Source organism: Haliotis asinina, chromosome 12 (genome assembly GCF_037392515.1).
Source record: "Haliotis asinina isolate JCU_RB_2024 chromosome 12, JCU_Hal_asi_v2, whole genome shotgun sequence".
NCBI classification, from domain to species: Eukaryota; Metazoa; Mollusca; class Gastropoda; order Lepetellida; family Haliotidae; genus Haliotis; species Haliotis asinina.
The window spans coordinates 11,120,812-11,137,634 of record NC_090291.1 but is presented as its reverse complement, the minus strand read 5'-3'; the positions used below and the strand labels follow the sequence as shown (position 1 = coordinate 11,137,634).

Below are 16,823 nucleotides of genomic sequence, written 5' to 3'. Positions count from 1 at the left end.
TTTTGTTTCCTGAAGTGATTGAAGTTAATGCACTTATTACCGATTTTGCGCTTTTTTTAGGGTACCAAGATAAAAAATCAAATAAAACAGGGATCATGAGGCAGCAACATGGCAAAAATAGTTTGCTTGAGCTTGACAGGAAAATAAAAAATGAAAACAGCTGCATTGTTATAACTGTCCAGGTGAGGCCGACCACTTTTCGGACAACCCTCATATTGCCGTGTTTGCCCAGAATACACTTCAACACTCACATATATATGGTCCATACAAACACTGCAACATGTAATGTTTATTATCTCAGTACACCACTCCACTGTTTTCTTGTGTCTCCAATTTTCTTTAATGCTGTTACACAGTCGAGTCACACGACTTGGTACTTGCTGGCTTTATGGAATGGTTGAAGTACTGTTCAAGGTCAAGAGAACAAGAACTCAGGTCAAGGACATGGGGGCAATGACCTTTATTTCAAGCCCTCTGTCAGTTGTGACACTGTGGATCACAAACAGGTCAAGGTCAAGACAAGCAATGGCTGTTATCTCATGGCCCCTGAGTGGCAGTTGATACACATTACGGTCAAGGTCAAGACGAGCCATGGCCATTGTTTGAGGTTCACTTATTGACAGTTGTAGCATTGTGGATCACACTAGGGTGAAGGTCAAGGTGGGTAAATGCTATTGTCTGACGTCTCCTCAGTTTTTGCGCTGGGAATCTCACCTGGGCCACAGTGAACAAAGGACATGTAGACACAGTTGCACCAATGTGGATTACACCAGATCAAGGTGATCAATATTAGTTATTTCACATCCAGTCAGTGACATTTGTTGAAACATGGATCACAGGAGGGTCAAGGTCAAGATGAACAATGACCATTGTCTGACACCCCCTCAATGACAGTTGTTACATTGTGGATCACACTTTGCACCATTGACACGACAACCACATCCACCAGAAATATCCCCTTCACCCTGAAATCATATAAAAACTGAGAGTTGATATGTGACATTCATGTTGCCTGAGCAGTATTAAATCAGTATCTCCAAAGCATATCTATCACTCATACGAGGGATTACCTCTTGCATAAAACCCATCAAAGGACTTATAAGTCGACAGGTCTTTCATACTGTCATAAAAAACACCAACCTTTGACAAAATAAGAGGGCCCAAAATGGTCAGAAAGACCTACAATGGGATCTTTTGTGACCCTACAGACGTCTGGCCTGTTTACGCTTAGAATAACACCCATCTTTAGTTCCCATGGAGATCTTTTGGTGACCCAACAAATCTTTGCCCTACTTATGCTTAGAATTTCACCCACCTTTGGCCCCCACCGAGGTCCTTTGGTGACCCAACAAATCTCTGTTTTGCAGATGGAGCACTTGATCCAGTCACATCCGTCCTTTTTCTGGACAATCACTTTACACTGTGGACAAGGCATAGCCTCTCCTTCCATCACAAGTCTCTGTAAGTAAGTCAGTCAATTTAGTTTCCTTCTAGCAATGCTCCAGCAAGATTACGGCAGGAGATACCACGCTTCACATATTGTACTCAAATCGAACCCAGGTCCTCAGCATGACAAACCACTTGGCTACCCCACTGCCTACTGTAAGGAAGATTATGTGTAAATTGCTTGTAAAACATATATATGGGTCTTACTTTCCTTTCAAGATCAGCCAAAGTCCCAAGTTAGCCATGACAGTTATACATGGTTCTGGGGACTTACGAAGCCTCATTGCCAGTCCAGGCTAGCTATTCTCAAAACATTTGTAGCCTTGCGAACATCTTAAGCCCATTCTCAACACATTGGCCACGATCAAAGTTACGAATTCTTAGGGCTACGAACATTTTGAGAATAAGAGCCCAGATTCTGGTGCAGCTACACAGTTGTGTCAATACAGGCCATTACATTTACTTTCCCTGCTGAATAATTTCCTTTGTTTTTCAAAGTGAATGTCTATTTCATTTCCACTGTAATATAATTGGTTGGTAAGATTTCAAAATAAAAAAAATTGTCAATTCACTTTTAGAAAGAGCCATAAGCCGTTTCAAAATGCCCAATGATGATGCTTCCCAAGGACATACAATAAAAAGAGAAAAAGATAAATTTGGGGCAGTTTGATATTTCAAGATTTTTGCATTGTCTTTTTCACACTGTGATGGTACCAAGAGAGTCGCACATTGGGAAGTAACCTGGCGCTACACTGACACATGATGGCGGCCAGTTTTTCTAACACTGGCATAAAACAAATCCCTCAGACTCTTAAAAAGTAGCATCTGTTATTGACTCTTACCTCAAGCATCTTCTGCGTCTGCTGTGCCGCCTTGTCATTGGACGACCTTCGCTTGAGGTCTTCCTGGTACTCACGACAGTTCATGTTCTCGTGGATGGCCTTGCAGGTTAGACAGTTCTCCTTCCTGCACACAGGACATAAGAAGAAGTTGACGAGGTCCTCGTAGATGCACCATCCATGGCAGTCTGGTGTCTTGCAGTGATAACTGTTGCTAGCCTGGCTCTCCGCCGTGTCCAGACTCCGCTGAAGGTAGCGGGCATAGATCTCGTCACTCACCAGCTGAAAGTCATTGCAGCACATGGTAGAGAGTAGAGTAGAATTGCAATCATATTATCGCTTTTATTCCGAAATGGACCTTTATATCCTTTCAATTTTCTTTGCTGGTATGTTAGCCTGTCTCTTCAAAACAAAAACAAATTGCTAAAGATTCTTCATACTTCATAAAAAATATTTGGTCTACCTTTGGAAAGTATCAGCTATTTTTAAGAGCATCAAATTATCAAAGAGATAAACAAAATTCTAAGAGACCCAACTCATGTTCTATTTTCAGAATATTCCATTCTCCCTTCAGGCCGCAGACTGCATGTGCCGACATTACAAACAAACAGGGCTTGCCGTTCTTTTATACCTTCAAGTATACGTGAAATAAATAGGGAAAGGGATTGCAGGTAATTTTCAAATTTGTTGTTCTTTGATGCTGTTGTTGTGAATAGATACTTTTTATGTTTACTTTAATGTGACTGAGACCTGGAACTGTACAATGAAAATTTCGACTATATGGACAATAAAGTATTCACTTATCTTATCTTATCTGGAAAGATTGATCATTGCTTACTGCAGAGAATGAGTAAGGTCTTACTCTACTTTTAGCAATATTCCAGCAACATTACGGGGAGGACACCAGATATGAGCTTCGCACATTCTACCCAAGTGGGCAATCAAACTTGAGTCTTTGGTGTGACAAGCAAACGCTTTAACCACTAGGCTACCATAATTGCCCTGGTTAATTGTAAAAAGCGTGCTATATTGCAGACCTAAATCATGAGCCAGAAACAAGGGTGTTTGAAGGGTAAAAGACATGCCAACACATGTATTATACATACCAGAAATGTGTCATTTCAAATTAAATTACAACAATTCTCGAAAAGGCTGTGTATTGGGAAGTAATGATTTTTTCCTGGAATGTTTTGTAAATTAACTTTACAGCTGTAGTGAACTGTTCTGACATTTTGACGATATTGATGTACAACTGACCGCTCGGACTTCCCTGTCTTGCAACATGGCCTCACAGGTGTACTGGTCATCCTGGAATGGACACTTCAAGCTCGCCTCCTCCGTCGTCCGTACAGCATTCATCAGGCAGTCTCTGTTTACACAGGAACAACACTAACTCGCTGAATATATACACCCATTTACATGGCAGTATCTAACATATTACAGACAGAACGGTTAAGTAAAGACAGAATCTCCTTGTAGTTTCTGTAAGGGAGAATAAGATGAACTAAAACTTTATTTTCCTGAAGGAAATAGTTTTTGCCCCAAAATAGTCTCAAAATGAATATCTATATATAAACAAAATTCAAAGAACTATACACAATAGACACATGCACAAAATGGATCCATGTAGAGGGATCAAACTTAGTTTACTGTACACTTACTGGCAGATCATTTGCTGTTAGCATTTTGACACAAGTTTCATACTGTTACAGAGGGTTTAATGTTTACTACTACATATATAGTTTACTGTGCAGATATTGACAGATTGTGTACTGTCTACATACTGACTTATGAAGTTTACTGTAAACTTACTGACCGATAATTCACTGTCGACTGACGGATAACTTGCTGTTTACTTACAGACATACATTGTTCACATACAGACACACATTGTTTACATACTGACACACATTTACTATGTACTGACACAGATTGTTTACTGTTTATATGTTGTCAAACATCGTTTACCCTTTGCATGTTGACACACATTGTTCACTGTTTGCATGTTGACACACACTGTTTACTGTTTACATACTTCCACTGCAAGTTTATTGTTAACCAACACAGGATATCTGCTTTTACAATCTTTGCAAGTATACTGTTTAGTTACCAAAAGAGAAAGTTTGCTAGTACCAACAGAAAAAAGTGATGTTAATGTTCACTGACGGAGAAAGTAAACTGTCTACATGCCGACACAACGAGTTCACTACTTACTGACAGAGGAAGTCAAGCATTTACATGTTTACACAGCTAGTTATGACTACTTACTGACAAAACAGGTGTAGGCATTCCCGCAAGACCACACCCTCTCCTGGTGCAATTGTATCAAAGCATATAGGACAGTCAAACACTTCTGTATTAGGGATGAGGTCCCTGTTCTCAAGTTCCAATAACTGGTTAAAGTTTTCAACACTTCTCTGTCTCTCTTGTTGCCTGGTTAATTCTTCAGCCTGAAAAAGAAATAATGGCAACTGTAGTTAGAAGCAGCCCTGCGGAGGAGATGTGAGGACAGCACATCATGATACATCGTGCTGACATTATGCTGATTTCAGACCCTTTGTTTGCCGGATAACAGGGCATGGACCACTGGCATTTCATGGTCCAGAACTCCACTACACAAACCTCTCTTACTTTTAAGACTATTACAAGTCTCATATTTGATACACTGACATTCATCTTAGCAATAAGATTGTGTTATGGAACATGGCACTTGGTGCCTTTGTACAAGACAACCTAAAACTGTTGTAAGTCTTGTAAAGTTCTGGAAGTTACAATTGCCTTTGCGCTGAGATCACTGTGTACAATGGTAACCTAGTCTTGTTAAGGTAATATTTATATCTTAATGCTAAGATCACTGTGTGTAATGTTAATCTGATCAAGTTAAAGTAATGTTTATATCTTAGTGCTAAGGTCACTGTCTACAATGGTTATGTTAAGGTAATGTTTATATCTTAGTGCTAAGATCACTGTGTACAATGGTTATGTTAAGGTAATGTTTATATCTTAGTGCTAAGATCACTGCATACAATGGCATCCTGGACATTTTATGGTAATGTTTATATCTTGGTACTAAGATCACTTTGAACAATGGCATGCCCCACATTTAAATATAAGCTAGTTTTAAAAAAAAAGCGATATAACAATAAGTTTGTCCTTGACTTGTTTATGTAGTATAGTATATATTATTACATGGCCAATATGATCCGAAACATCCAGACTTCGAATTCCACACACGATTTAAAAAATGCTTTTTCTTCAACACAGAGACATTAATAAGCTAATTCAGTGCACTCAATCTGTATATTTTGAAATAATGAATTATGATGTATTCATTCCTTGACATTCTGATGAAATATCAATCATAAAAATACCAGTATCCCTTACTTATCTTGTCCAGTATAAATATCCTTTAATAATAATAAAAAAAAATAGAGGGGTTCACACAAGGCAGTGAACGGAGTTCAAACTCATTTGGCTTCCTTCAGTAGTGTCTCTATTACACCCAGCTGAATACACTTAGGTAGGTGAGTGAGTGAGTGAGTGAGTGAGTGAGTGAGTGAGTGAGTGTTGAGTGAGTGAGTGAGTGAGTGAGTGAGTGTAGTTTTATGCTGCATTCAGCAATATTCTAGCTATATGGCAGTAAAGGAAGAGTGTAGTGAAGCATCACTAATGTGTAAAGTAAAATCCTGTCCTGTCTTTAGCAACTGTGAACTGATTCATCAACAGCTGAAGCTAAATGAGTGAGTTAGACCAACATGTACTTTTTCAAAATGAATTTAAGCAATGTTTTTCATCATATAACAAATACAAGCTGAAATCTGGTAGCAGAGAAAGAAAATATTTTTCAAGTTTCAATATGGTTGAACTTCAATCCAATATAGTAGTCAAATAATTTGGCTTAGTAAAAGCCAGAAATGAGCTTTGCACATTGTATCCATGTGGGGAATCGAACCCGGTCAGCAACATGACCAGCAAACGTTTCAGCCATGAGACAAAGTCACAGATACCGCATGTGTATGTGTCTTATGGAAAAAGCATGTAAATCAGGAGAAACAGGGTCATGTCAATCAATCGGCAGACAAGACAATGAAGATGTGCACAGAGAATTTTTATGCCTTAAACCACATAGCCAGAGCTCCTTAAGTGAGGGAGTACCTCAGTACCTGCCTTTTACAACAAGAAATGTGTGTTGGCAACCATCTTATCATTCTGGAAAAATGGCACTTCATTTAACATGAAATCAAAATTACAATGAAGTAAAAACATTATGTTCCACTTGAGAAAGATTCAAAGAACAACAAAATGAATACGCAAAAGCATTTTATTATGTACACAATCAATTCATGTTAAATATATAAACACAATTACATCTTGTTCAGGGTGTATGAGAAGTCGAATGAATATTAACAGTATGACTATTTCGAAGGTTCATTCTAAAGTTGTTTGGCTTGATGTTGGGCATTAAGGTTACACAAATCATATAAGGTGACCCCTTGTCTTTGTTGTATTTGGATCAAACATCATGAGAGTGTAGGAGACAGTTAAGAGTGAGTGAGTTTAGATTTACGCCTCACTCAGCAATATTCCAGCTATATGGCAGCGGTCTGTAAATAATCAAGTCTGGACCAGACAATCCAGTGACCAACAACATGAGCATCGATCTGAACAATTGGGAACCGATGACATGTGTCAACCAAGTCAGCGAGTCTGACCACCCGATCCCATTAGTTGCCTCTTACAATAAGCATAGTCGCCTTTTATGGCAAGCATGGGTTGCTGAAGGCCTATTCTACCCCGGGACCTTCATGGGTTGAGACAGTAAAGAATCCTTATGGATTTGGAATACTGAACTTATCATGTATTTCATCCCAAATAAAGTGTCTCCATTGACATACCATCCTCGATATCTCCTGGGTATATATTCCGACAAATCTCCACAATACCCTTAATGCATCTACAGCTTTATTACCTCCCTTGGCTGGCTTTATATCCATTCAGCTGGGAGGTTGAGTGTACCAAACGCATTTTAGCTTCTCAAATTATCTAAACAGTTAAAATAGGCATCACAAACCATGAGAGAGAATGTGAAGGCAGCAAAGGGAGGTAATAAAATTATCAGGCCCAGCCATAGGTGCTTCCACGTTACAGTAAATATTTATTGGAAAGTATACCCTGAAGATAACAAGGATGCTGACATGCCTATACTTTGTATAACTATGTAATGACATCTTAGCAACGTCAAAATACTGTATTTAAAGGCAATACAAAAATACTTAACACTTGCTTACTAGTGAGACATACAACAAAATGAAACCTTGAAAAATTCGTGGTTTGGAGTGATATTCCATCATCAGACAGACTGATGAGAAGAACCCATCCCCAAAACAAATATGTAAACACTTTGAGCCAATACAAGTTTTGATACGTCCTGCATATACTGGAAAAAATTTCTTTTCCTGCAGATAATTATCATGCAATAACACAAATGACTTCAAATGATTCCTCCTTCTGGTTAATTTAGTTATTCCCATTAGGGCTGGCTAAAAATATTGATAATCGGAAATATTGTTGAGAGGAATCATTATCAATGACTATCAATATGAAAATTGTGTAATCAATATCGTACATGAACTATTGTGATGAAACAAATTTTAAATTTATTCAGGAAACACACGTTAGGTCATTATTCATGGGTTCCTAAAGTATGTTCAGAACAGCAGGTTGTTAGTAATCCAAACCTACATGTCACTGATCACCACTGATGTGAAACATCTGTCTGTTGATCTATTTCAGATTTATTTTGTCATTTTTGCTAAATGTTACTTCTCCAATATTAATCAATAATCAGTCGATATTCATTTTACAATGATCGATCTCTATGATCTACATCAATAAGCAGCCAATGTTCCCATTGTGGAAGAAAGACTCAGCATCAGGATCAATCAATGAGACGTCTGTAAACAATCACAAAGTAATGTGTTTCCATCACCACATACAAACATCAGGAATTGCCAGAGCATAATATGACCTCCTCGATATCTCCAGGGTATGTTTCAATAAATCTGCACAGTACCATGGCCACATCTACTGCTAATTTTATTACCTCCCTTGGCTGGCTTTTTATCCAATTAGGTGTCTACCCTGGGAAGTTGAGTGCACCAATCACTACACACTTTCGCTTTTTAAATTATCTAACCAATTAAACATGGCAACACAAATCATGCAGAGGAACTCTGAAAGTGAGAAGAGGAGTTCTTGCATATATTTTTTTAAAGTTTCAGACCTCACTTAGTTGGTATAATTTCCCCAAAATCTGAGTCGCATTGCAAACAAACCTTCACAGCTGCGACTGTTGTCTTTGTTGACATTGGCAAAACCGGTTGTAATGGCTGATTGGCTTCTGTGACATTCGTCCACTCGCCCCTTTCTGTAACCTCCAAGAAGACTCATCCCCCACTTGATTCTTGTTATGTGACAAACCAAACAGCTCACACGGAATGGATGCATTGCTTTGATAAAAATAATCCAGACCACTTAATCCCTTATGGCATTATGTTTCGGTTAAAATAACCTGAGAACTATGTATCGTCATATTGAAAGTACAAAGAACGTATCTAACACAATTGTGCTGTATGATGTGAAGTTTTTGATAAAGATCATGCGACTGACAGTGAGAAATTCAAATACACTCGTGACATAACAGCCTTCACTGGTCAAACTGTGTGACGATCTTGCAGGCTTGTTGTGGTGATTGTACATGCGCTTCCAACAGTTTTAGGAAACGTAATTAAGAATTGTTAGGGGTTTTAAAACAACAATATTATATCTGTTTAACAAACCACCATTAATCTTCAACACTGGGCATACATTTCACATTACTGGGAATATGTAAGTCTGATTTTTTTTGGTCATTCATATATTTTTCGGTGACTTCAGTTAAAATTTCCCTTGGGATATGACAGCAAGGTTACACGAATTTTCAGTCTTAGAAATATTTTAATGTCATTTTTGAGTTTCTACTTTGAGTTTTATGTAGCTTTTTTTTAAAAATAAATTTTATTTGCATATTCAATAAAAACAAATTTCATTTGTAAACCCTTTCCGGAAATATAAATGGCAACATAAGGTGAACATGTGGTAATAATAACGTCAGAATATGTCTTTATCAAATATGTTTTTCTCCTTCTTTTAAGTGTATCAAGGTGGTTTAATTAATTAAAATAAATAAGCAAAAACAAAAACAGCAATACAATGTGTAAGTATTTCGGTGATATTAAGTACCACAGGAATCAAACAGGAATAGAGTTATCATTCCTGTTTTAAGTTGTTCTGGTGTTCCTACACCAATATGAAATCCTTCAAGATGGGCACAAGTCACTATTCAGATTGTCTCGGAATAACATGAGTGGGTCACAAATGGCTTCTGTGAGAATGCGGAGCCAGCAAAGGGAGGTAATAAAATTATCGAGCTGAGCCATTGATGCATCCAGATTTATCGGAACATATACCCTGGAGATATCGATATCAAGGATGAATATGACAATGTAGTGAAAACGTAATAAAAGCTGGGGATCTTCTCCAAAATGCATTCAATCAGTGATTAGAAGCAAGGAAAATTGGACTCATCTGCATGTTTTAAAGCCCAAATCAGGTTTGTTTCTACATCACTCTAAGGTCTTTGATTGTCAGATCTCTAAAATCACAACCAAGTCATCAAACTGATCACATGATCCACTGAACTGCAGAACTCGCTGCAGATGCCAACAAGTACAACCAAACCATCACACCTGATCACGTGATCCATCAAGTTGCCTCATTTATTGGCATAACTAACTGCAGAAGAACTAAACTATCAACCTGCTCATGTGATCAATTTACATCTTTCGGTTGGCACAGCTTGCTGCATATGTTCCAATTTACAGCTAAGCCACCATACCTGATCACATGATCTGTTAAGTTAAGGTGTGTCAATGGGGCCCTTACTGGAATGTTGGGGCATAGTAGTCTCAGTAGGCTAGTAATCCAACGAGCTTTGAGGTGCCGTGAACAACCCCACCTTCTTACCAGGGGTAAAAAATCTTGAAGTCAGTTTTGTGTGTCGACTCTTTCAGTGTTGTCACAACCCTTAATGTGCAGTAAACAACACTGTGCATTTGAAAGAACCCACGAATCTGTTGGTAGATGACCAGATTGTGACCCCACAAATACATGCCAACACCTAGTTGCGGGTACAGCAACGAGCAGTGAACATGGACAAAGTACTGTGACTATGTGTCCCAGTCCCCGAGCTGTGAATGGGCACCTCGTAAGGATGGGAAACCTAGTAGGCTGCTGTATGATCCCCAGGGAGTTGAGATTGAAATTATGATGTGCCATATGATGGACATTCTATCATTTGGGGAAAAACATAGTGCCCTTGCTATACAAATGTCTAGTATGATGTGACAATACCCATGGGCACTAATGCTGAAGTGAAGGAGTGAGTGAGTTTAGATTTACGCCTCACTCAGCAATATTCCGGCTATATGGCGGCGGTCTGTAAATAATCAAGTCTGAACCAGACAATCCAGTGACCAACAACATGAGTATCGATCTGAACAATTGGGAACCGATGACGTGTCAACCAAGTCAGCGAGTCTGACCACCCAATCCCATTAGTTGCCTCTTACGATAAGCATAGTCGCCTTTTATGGCAAGCATGAGTTGCTGAAGGCCTATTCAACCCCGGACCTTCACAGGTGACTAATGCTGAAATAAGATGTATGTATGTTACAGATGTAGAGCATGGCCACACATTAAGAGACAATTCCTTTCATAGACATGCCTTATACATGATCAATTATACAGATGTTTATACATCAATTTCCATATCAATCTGAGACACATCAGTTGAACAACGGAGAATTGAGATTATACTCCGAAACTCCACTTTCCTCAAATCACAGAAGTCAATAGCCATCAATCCGGACCTAATTGAGCAAGATTGTCTTTTGTTTAAAAATGCTTTGAAAAGTATGCTTATCATATCATGATGCATATGCTTCATGAGCAAGTATGTTTTTTACGCCATTAGCAATATTCCAGCAATATCACAGCAGGGAGACCATAACTGGTTATCAAACACTTCAGCAAGACTAACAAACACAAGGCTACCCACTGCCAGCTTGATGTGGAAGAAAAGTGAAAAATGAAGTAGATATTGATAACATTGGTATGATGAGACCCAGAAACCATTTTGATTCAAACCTACAGTCACACGTTCTGGCATGTCTAGGGGAGACAACTCCAGGCAGTGAAGTAGACTCTCAAAATCAGAGTTATCTCCAATACAGAGTGAGTGACATTAGTTTTAACTTTGCTTTTAACAATATTCGCACAATATCACAGCGGGATATGTGCCCAGGTGGGGGATCTAATCTTGTGTCTTTAGCGTGATGAATGAACACTTTACCCATTACACTACCCCAATGCCCCTCCAATTCAAAAGTTAAGTACTACTACCTGGCATAAATAATTACAATCTGACAGTAAGAAAGAGCATGTCTCTTTTGCAACATTATACTCTATAAATATGCTACAAGATGCTACATTTGTATTTACACAATTTCAAACTGTAAAGCAAAGGACAGTTTTAAACAAACACAGTGTTTCAAGTGTTTGGGGGTTTCAAAGTAAATTGTAAACCAAAAGTTACTGTGTTCTGCAATCTGATTGGTTGAAAAACATGATTAAATGGTATTAGAGTCCCGGAAACTGCAAGACTATTCACCGCGTATTGACACGTAAACAATTGTTTTGTTGTGTCATCAACAGTGATGACGTCGTTCAAATCATACTGTGACGTAAAGTTAGAATGACGTCACAAATGAGCAGCTCCAGATGCTACCATGAGAACCAGCTGAAACAGCCAGCTGATGACACTTCACTGCTGTATCCGTATTCGATGTAAATGAGTGCAGACACTAAAACCCTTTGGTGTACTTTTGTGTTTACAATGTCGATAAACATCATGTGTTGGCCAATTTCCGGGTGTTATTGAGTATTTGAAGCACGGGAATATTTCATTTGAAACCTCCGGCTGACGCATCCTAAATAAGTCGTCAGGCACAATATTTCAGAAACTTTAACCATTTCCACAGATAACTGTTAATTTGATCCACCAATCCATAAGCACTCAAATCAGTCAAAATTAGTGCCATAAACACTATCATCCATTCCAGTATTGATTACAACATTCCTTCTGTCATGCCCATGAACTGTTGTCTTCATCAGAAGGAGCATGTAAATCTAGATCTGGAACACCTTCCCCTCGAGGAAGTGGTTGAACACTGCCAGCCAGTCTCTGGAGAGGGTTTTGTAAACTGGCTCTGTTGTCCTGGCCGACACCCTGTTGCTGTGGCGCCTGTCTGTGCTGGAGGTCAACTATTGCATCATTGAATCGTAAAATGAGATCGAGCTGTTCCTCGGTGAGTTCCTCGTCATTGCCCATCTCTGTGTTGCCTACCGGGCCACCTCTCTGTCTGTCAGCCTGGAAGAAAAGACAGAGAGGTGGCTCAGCATACACCAATGATCAAAAAGCAAACCATGGAAATAATTTGTTGAAAATATTTATAACCCTCATATATATTATTATATTTATATAATAAATATTTATTATATAATGCCCTAAACCTCGTCCCGTACCGGCCCGTGTGAGGGGGTCCCCCTGCGTTAAGAGCTATGCTAGAACACGAACGTAGAAAAAAGGTTGACGGTTGGTGACCTGTGACCTCTGACCTTTGACCTGGGACACGTGACCCGGTTACCATGGCAACACCATAGCAACCAGTGACGTCATCACATGACGTCATGGAAAATCCGACGTCAACACTCGGCCATTTTGAACGCCATCGCCGTAGTGAAGTAATTACTCATATGGCGTCTCCAAATTGTGACAATCCCTCTATAAAAAGATATCCATGCTGCAGGCATTTTCAGAGAATGACCTTGACATTTGGCAGTTGAATAGAATCAAGGTGAAGGCATTTCTCATCTTGCTGAAGGCCTGAGATGGACACAATGCATGAAGCCCATCTCTGATGTCTCTTGTCTTGATATTGCTGGAATATTGCTAGAATATTGCTGAAAGTGACGTAAACCATACCATCGTACCCTTTGAAATTTAAACCTAACTGAAGACAGTTGTATCAACAAATATCCTTCTAATATGCATTGATCTTGATTCATGACAGGCTAAAATTCCCATTGTTTCTACATGATATGACATGACCCTGAAACCTCACAATTAGAGTTAAATATTGCAACCACAGTTTTTCCACTGAGCCAACACAGTCGTTGTTCTCATACATGTCATGATTTTCCAGTTGTCTGTAAGCTGCAAGTAGTATTTCTCTCTCTGTCATCAAATTCATTACTGTATTGTTTCACTGTAAGGTACTCTGACAGTTCTTACATAAGGCTCCTAAGCTAGCCAAAGTGAGTGAGTGAGTGACCACATTTAGTTGTATGCCGCACACATCAATATTCCAGCTACATGGTCGCGGTCTGTAAATAATCGAGTCTGAACCAGACAATCCAGTGGTCAACAGCATGAGCATCAATATGCACAACTGGGAACCGATAACATGTGTCAACCAAGCCTAAGCTAATGTTTGAATGAACTTCATAAACAAAAATCCACAAGCAGAATTTGGTTGGAAGGGTGTATTCCCCATTTTAGCATGTTTGTGTCAATCTGTCTACACCTCCATCATGTGTTATAGTTTTTGTCCAAATCTCCAAGTCCCTTCTGTTTTAACAAATATGCTCTTAACCTTTAGTCTGCTGAATGCCAAGTAACATGCCATACACTTTAAGAAGTGTTCTTTTGTTTCCTTCACTTGAAGAGTTCTGTCATCATTCTTTAGGTACTCTCCCTTGTGCACTGACTTGTCTATATCTTCTTTCATTCCATTTACCTTATTCTTTCATCAGGATAAGGCCTTCTTCTTTCATTCATGCAACAAATGTCTTTCTTTGGTCACATGATTAGATAAATTACACAGCATAACTAAATTCTCATAGAAACAAGGAAAGAAGTGATTAACACTGTCAATGTCTGTAGGCAGTTTGTTGCAGTGAGTTAATGTAAGACATGATAATATCATCACGAGAACCTTTAGTTCAAGTGATCATGTAAACAGAAAAAGCCTGCAGACATATGTTCAGCATTCATTCAACACCAAACTACCCACTCTCATAACCCTCATACACTCTCCACTTAAACTGTTCAATTCCAACTCTCATTCAATACTCTCCTACTATCTTCTCATGCACCCCTCGCTCCTGTAAGTACTGATCCTTCACTCCTGTAAATACTGATCCCTCACTGCTGTAAATACTGATCCTTCACTCCTGTAAATACTGATCCCTCACTCCTGTAAGTACTGATCCCCCATTCCTGTAAGTACTGACACCTCACTCATGTAAACACTGATCCTTCACTCATGTAAATACTGATCCCCCACTCCTGTAAGTGCTGACACCTCACTCCTGTAAATTCTGATCCCCTACTCCTGTAAATACTGATCCCCTCACTCCTGTAAGTACTGATCCCTCACACATGTAAGTACTGACACCTCACTCCTGGAAATACTGATCTCCCCCTCCTGTAAATACTGACACCTCACTCCTGTAAGTACTGATCCTTCACTCCTGTAAATACTGATCCAACAGTCCTGTAAGTACTGACACCTCACTCCTGTAAGTACTGATCCCCTACTAGTGTAAATACTGATCCCTCACCCCTGCAAGTACTGACCTCCTGCACCAGTCTCTCCTGATCCTCCCTGTCGGCTAACCAGCACAACTCTTCCTTGGTCATGATGTATCCAATAGGAACCTCATAGTCCGGGGGTCGATCCCCTCCGCACACCTCACACCCTGGCCGTGTCGGCTTGTTTATAAATGTACATGCTGGACACTGCCAACCCACCGTCTGAAAACAATCAAGATGCCTTAAGAATATGCATACTGCCAGCTTGATTCAAAATCAATATAGAGTGCCAAAGACCATGGAAGATTAGAAGAGGGACCATATCATACAGTTTGTCTTTTCATATTTATTTAACATAATAATCTGTGTGTGACAGTTTGACATCTTACCTCTGCTGATAATTCTGGGGAACTGGCTGACTGAACCCCTCCACCAGTAGCTCCTGGAGGGCTGGAGCTAGTCAAAATATTATATTCTTCCAAAAATTCTGGTGGGCTATGAACTGTACCATGACCTCTACCCATTCCTGGAAACTGACTTTGACCTCTGCCTCCACCTTGTGCTTGACCTCTGCTACCACCCTGTGCTTGACCTCTGCCAACATTTTGACCTTGACCTCTTCCAGAACTCTGAAACTGAGCTTGACCTCTGCCTACATTTACATTTAGTCCTTTATTTGGTTTTAAAGTGGGCACTGATCCTGATGCTCGTAAGGGGTCAACAAAAGACTCTTGGCTAGCTTCTGACAAATGTGATGGTGTGCTACCAGAGCCAGTGGACGCATTTGACTGTTGTCTGCTCGGAGGCCTACTTGACTTTTGAACTGCACCTCCTTGACCCCTTTGGGACTGTCGGAAATTAGCCATTGTCATGTAATCTGTAACATAATGTAAATACATTAGCAAAATCCTTAGGGACATATTTACATGCCAATAAACAATTTACAAAGATAATCAAATGTCAACAAATAATGTCTCATTTTTTTTCAGGTCTATGCCTCCAAGTGTGAATTCTAAAGAATTCTAGTGTGTTCTTTCTAATCAGTTTGAAAGCATAAATCAATTTAGCTGCATTTGTTATCTATATCACTGAATTGTGTGGTTTTGATTAGTGATTTTATTGCATCAGAAGCTAAGCAGTATTTGTTTTCTTTATACGTATTTTCACTTTACACTGTGTCATACAGACAGATATTCTGCGTCAAGGGAACCCCGTAGAAGCTATCAGTTCCAATACAAAATCAATGTTAATCAATGGATGACACTGAAAACTCACCCCCACTCGTCTCTGGAGGAAGTCTTCCTCCTGATGTGTTCACTGAAATATAAAACATTTCATACAGATGTGTAACTAAGGAAACATAAGGTATCAAACAGACCTCATAGAACATATCCAACAGATCTGTAATACAGAATGTAGATCTGTAACATTAACTTCTCCTGGGAATGTAGCCTACATAAAGTTTCAATAACACACAGAGGTGTAGTCATATCTTCCTTAACGCACACTGACAGAGGTCATGTTCTATCCTTATCAGAAGTCATAGAGACAGAGGCCATATTCTTTTCTTACACAGGGACAGAGATCAGTGTAGTCATATTTTACTTCACGCTCACTAACAAGGTCATATCCTACTTAAACACACTGACAAAGAGGTCAGTTTAGTTGTATTATCTTCTTTTAACACACAGAGAAAGAAGTGATGTCATCACATCTTAGCTTCACATGCAGAGAGAGATCACGCCATACTCTAACCTGACCACTCAAACCTACAGACAGACGTC

At 39.3% G+C, this 16,823-nt stretch overlaps 1 protein-coding gene across 2 annotated transcripts in view; it reads right to left on the bottom strand.

Annotated features, from left to right (window-relative positions):
• Window positions 1-269: 269 nt before the first annotated feature.
• The window catches only part of LOC137258375 (ranBP-type and C3HC4-type zinc finger-containing protein 1-like), a 39,644-nt gene continuing 23,090 nt past the window's right edge, over window positions 270-16,823 (bottom strand). For both annotated transcript variants that reach the window (XM_067796034.1, XM_067796033.1), the window contains exons 6-13: window positions 16,315-16,356; window positions 15,429-15,916; window positions 15,085-15,261; window positions 4,554-4,735; window positions 3,543-3,654; window positions 2,289-2,567; window positions 1,316-1,459; window positions 270-965 (exon numbers count right to left, since the gene is read on the bottom strand). In XM_067796034.1, the coding sequence (XP_067652135.1) occupies window positions 885-965; window positions 1,316-1,459; window positions 2,289-2,567; window positions 3,543-3,654; window positions 4,554-4,735; window positions 15,085-15,261; window positions 15,429-15,916; window positions 16,315-16,356 (1,505 nt within the window). In that variant the 3' untranslated portion in view covers window positions 270-884. The remainder of the gene's footprint in view (window positions 966-1,315; window positions 1,460-2,288; window positions 2,568-3,542; window positions 3,655-4,553; window positions 4,736-15,084; window positions 15,262-15,428; window positions 15,917-16,314; window positions 16,357-16,823) is intronic.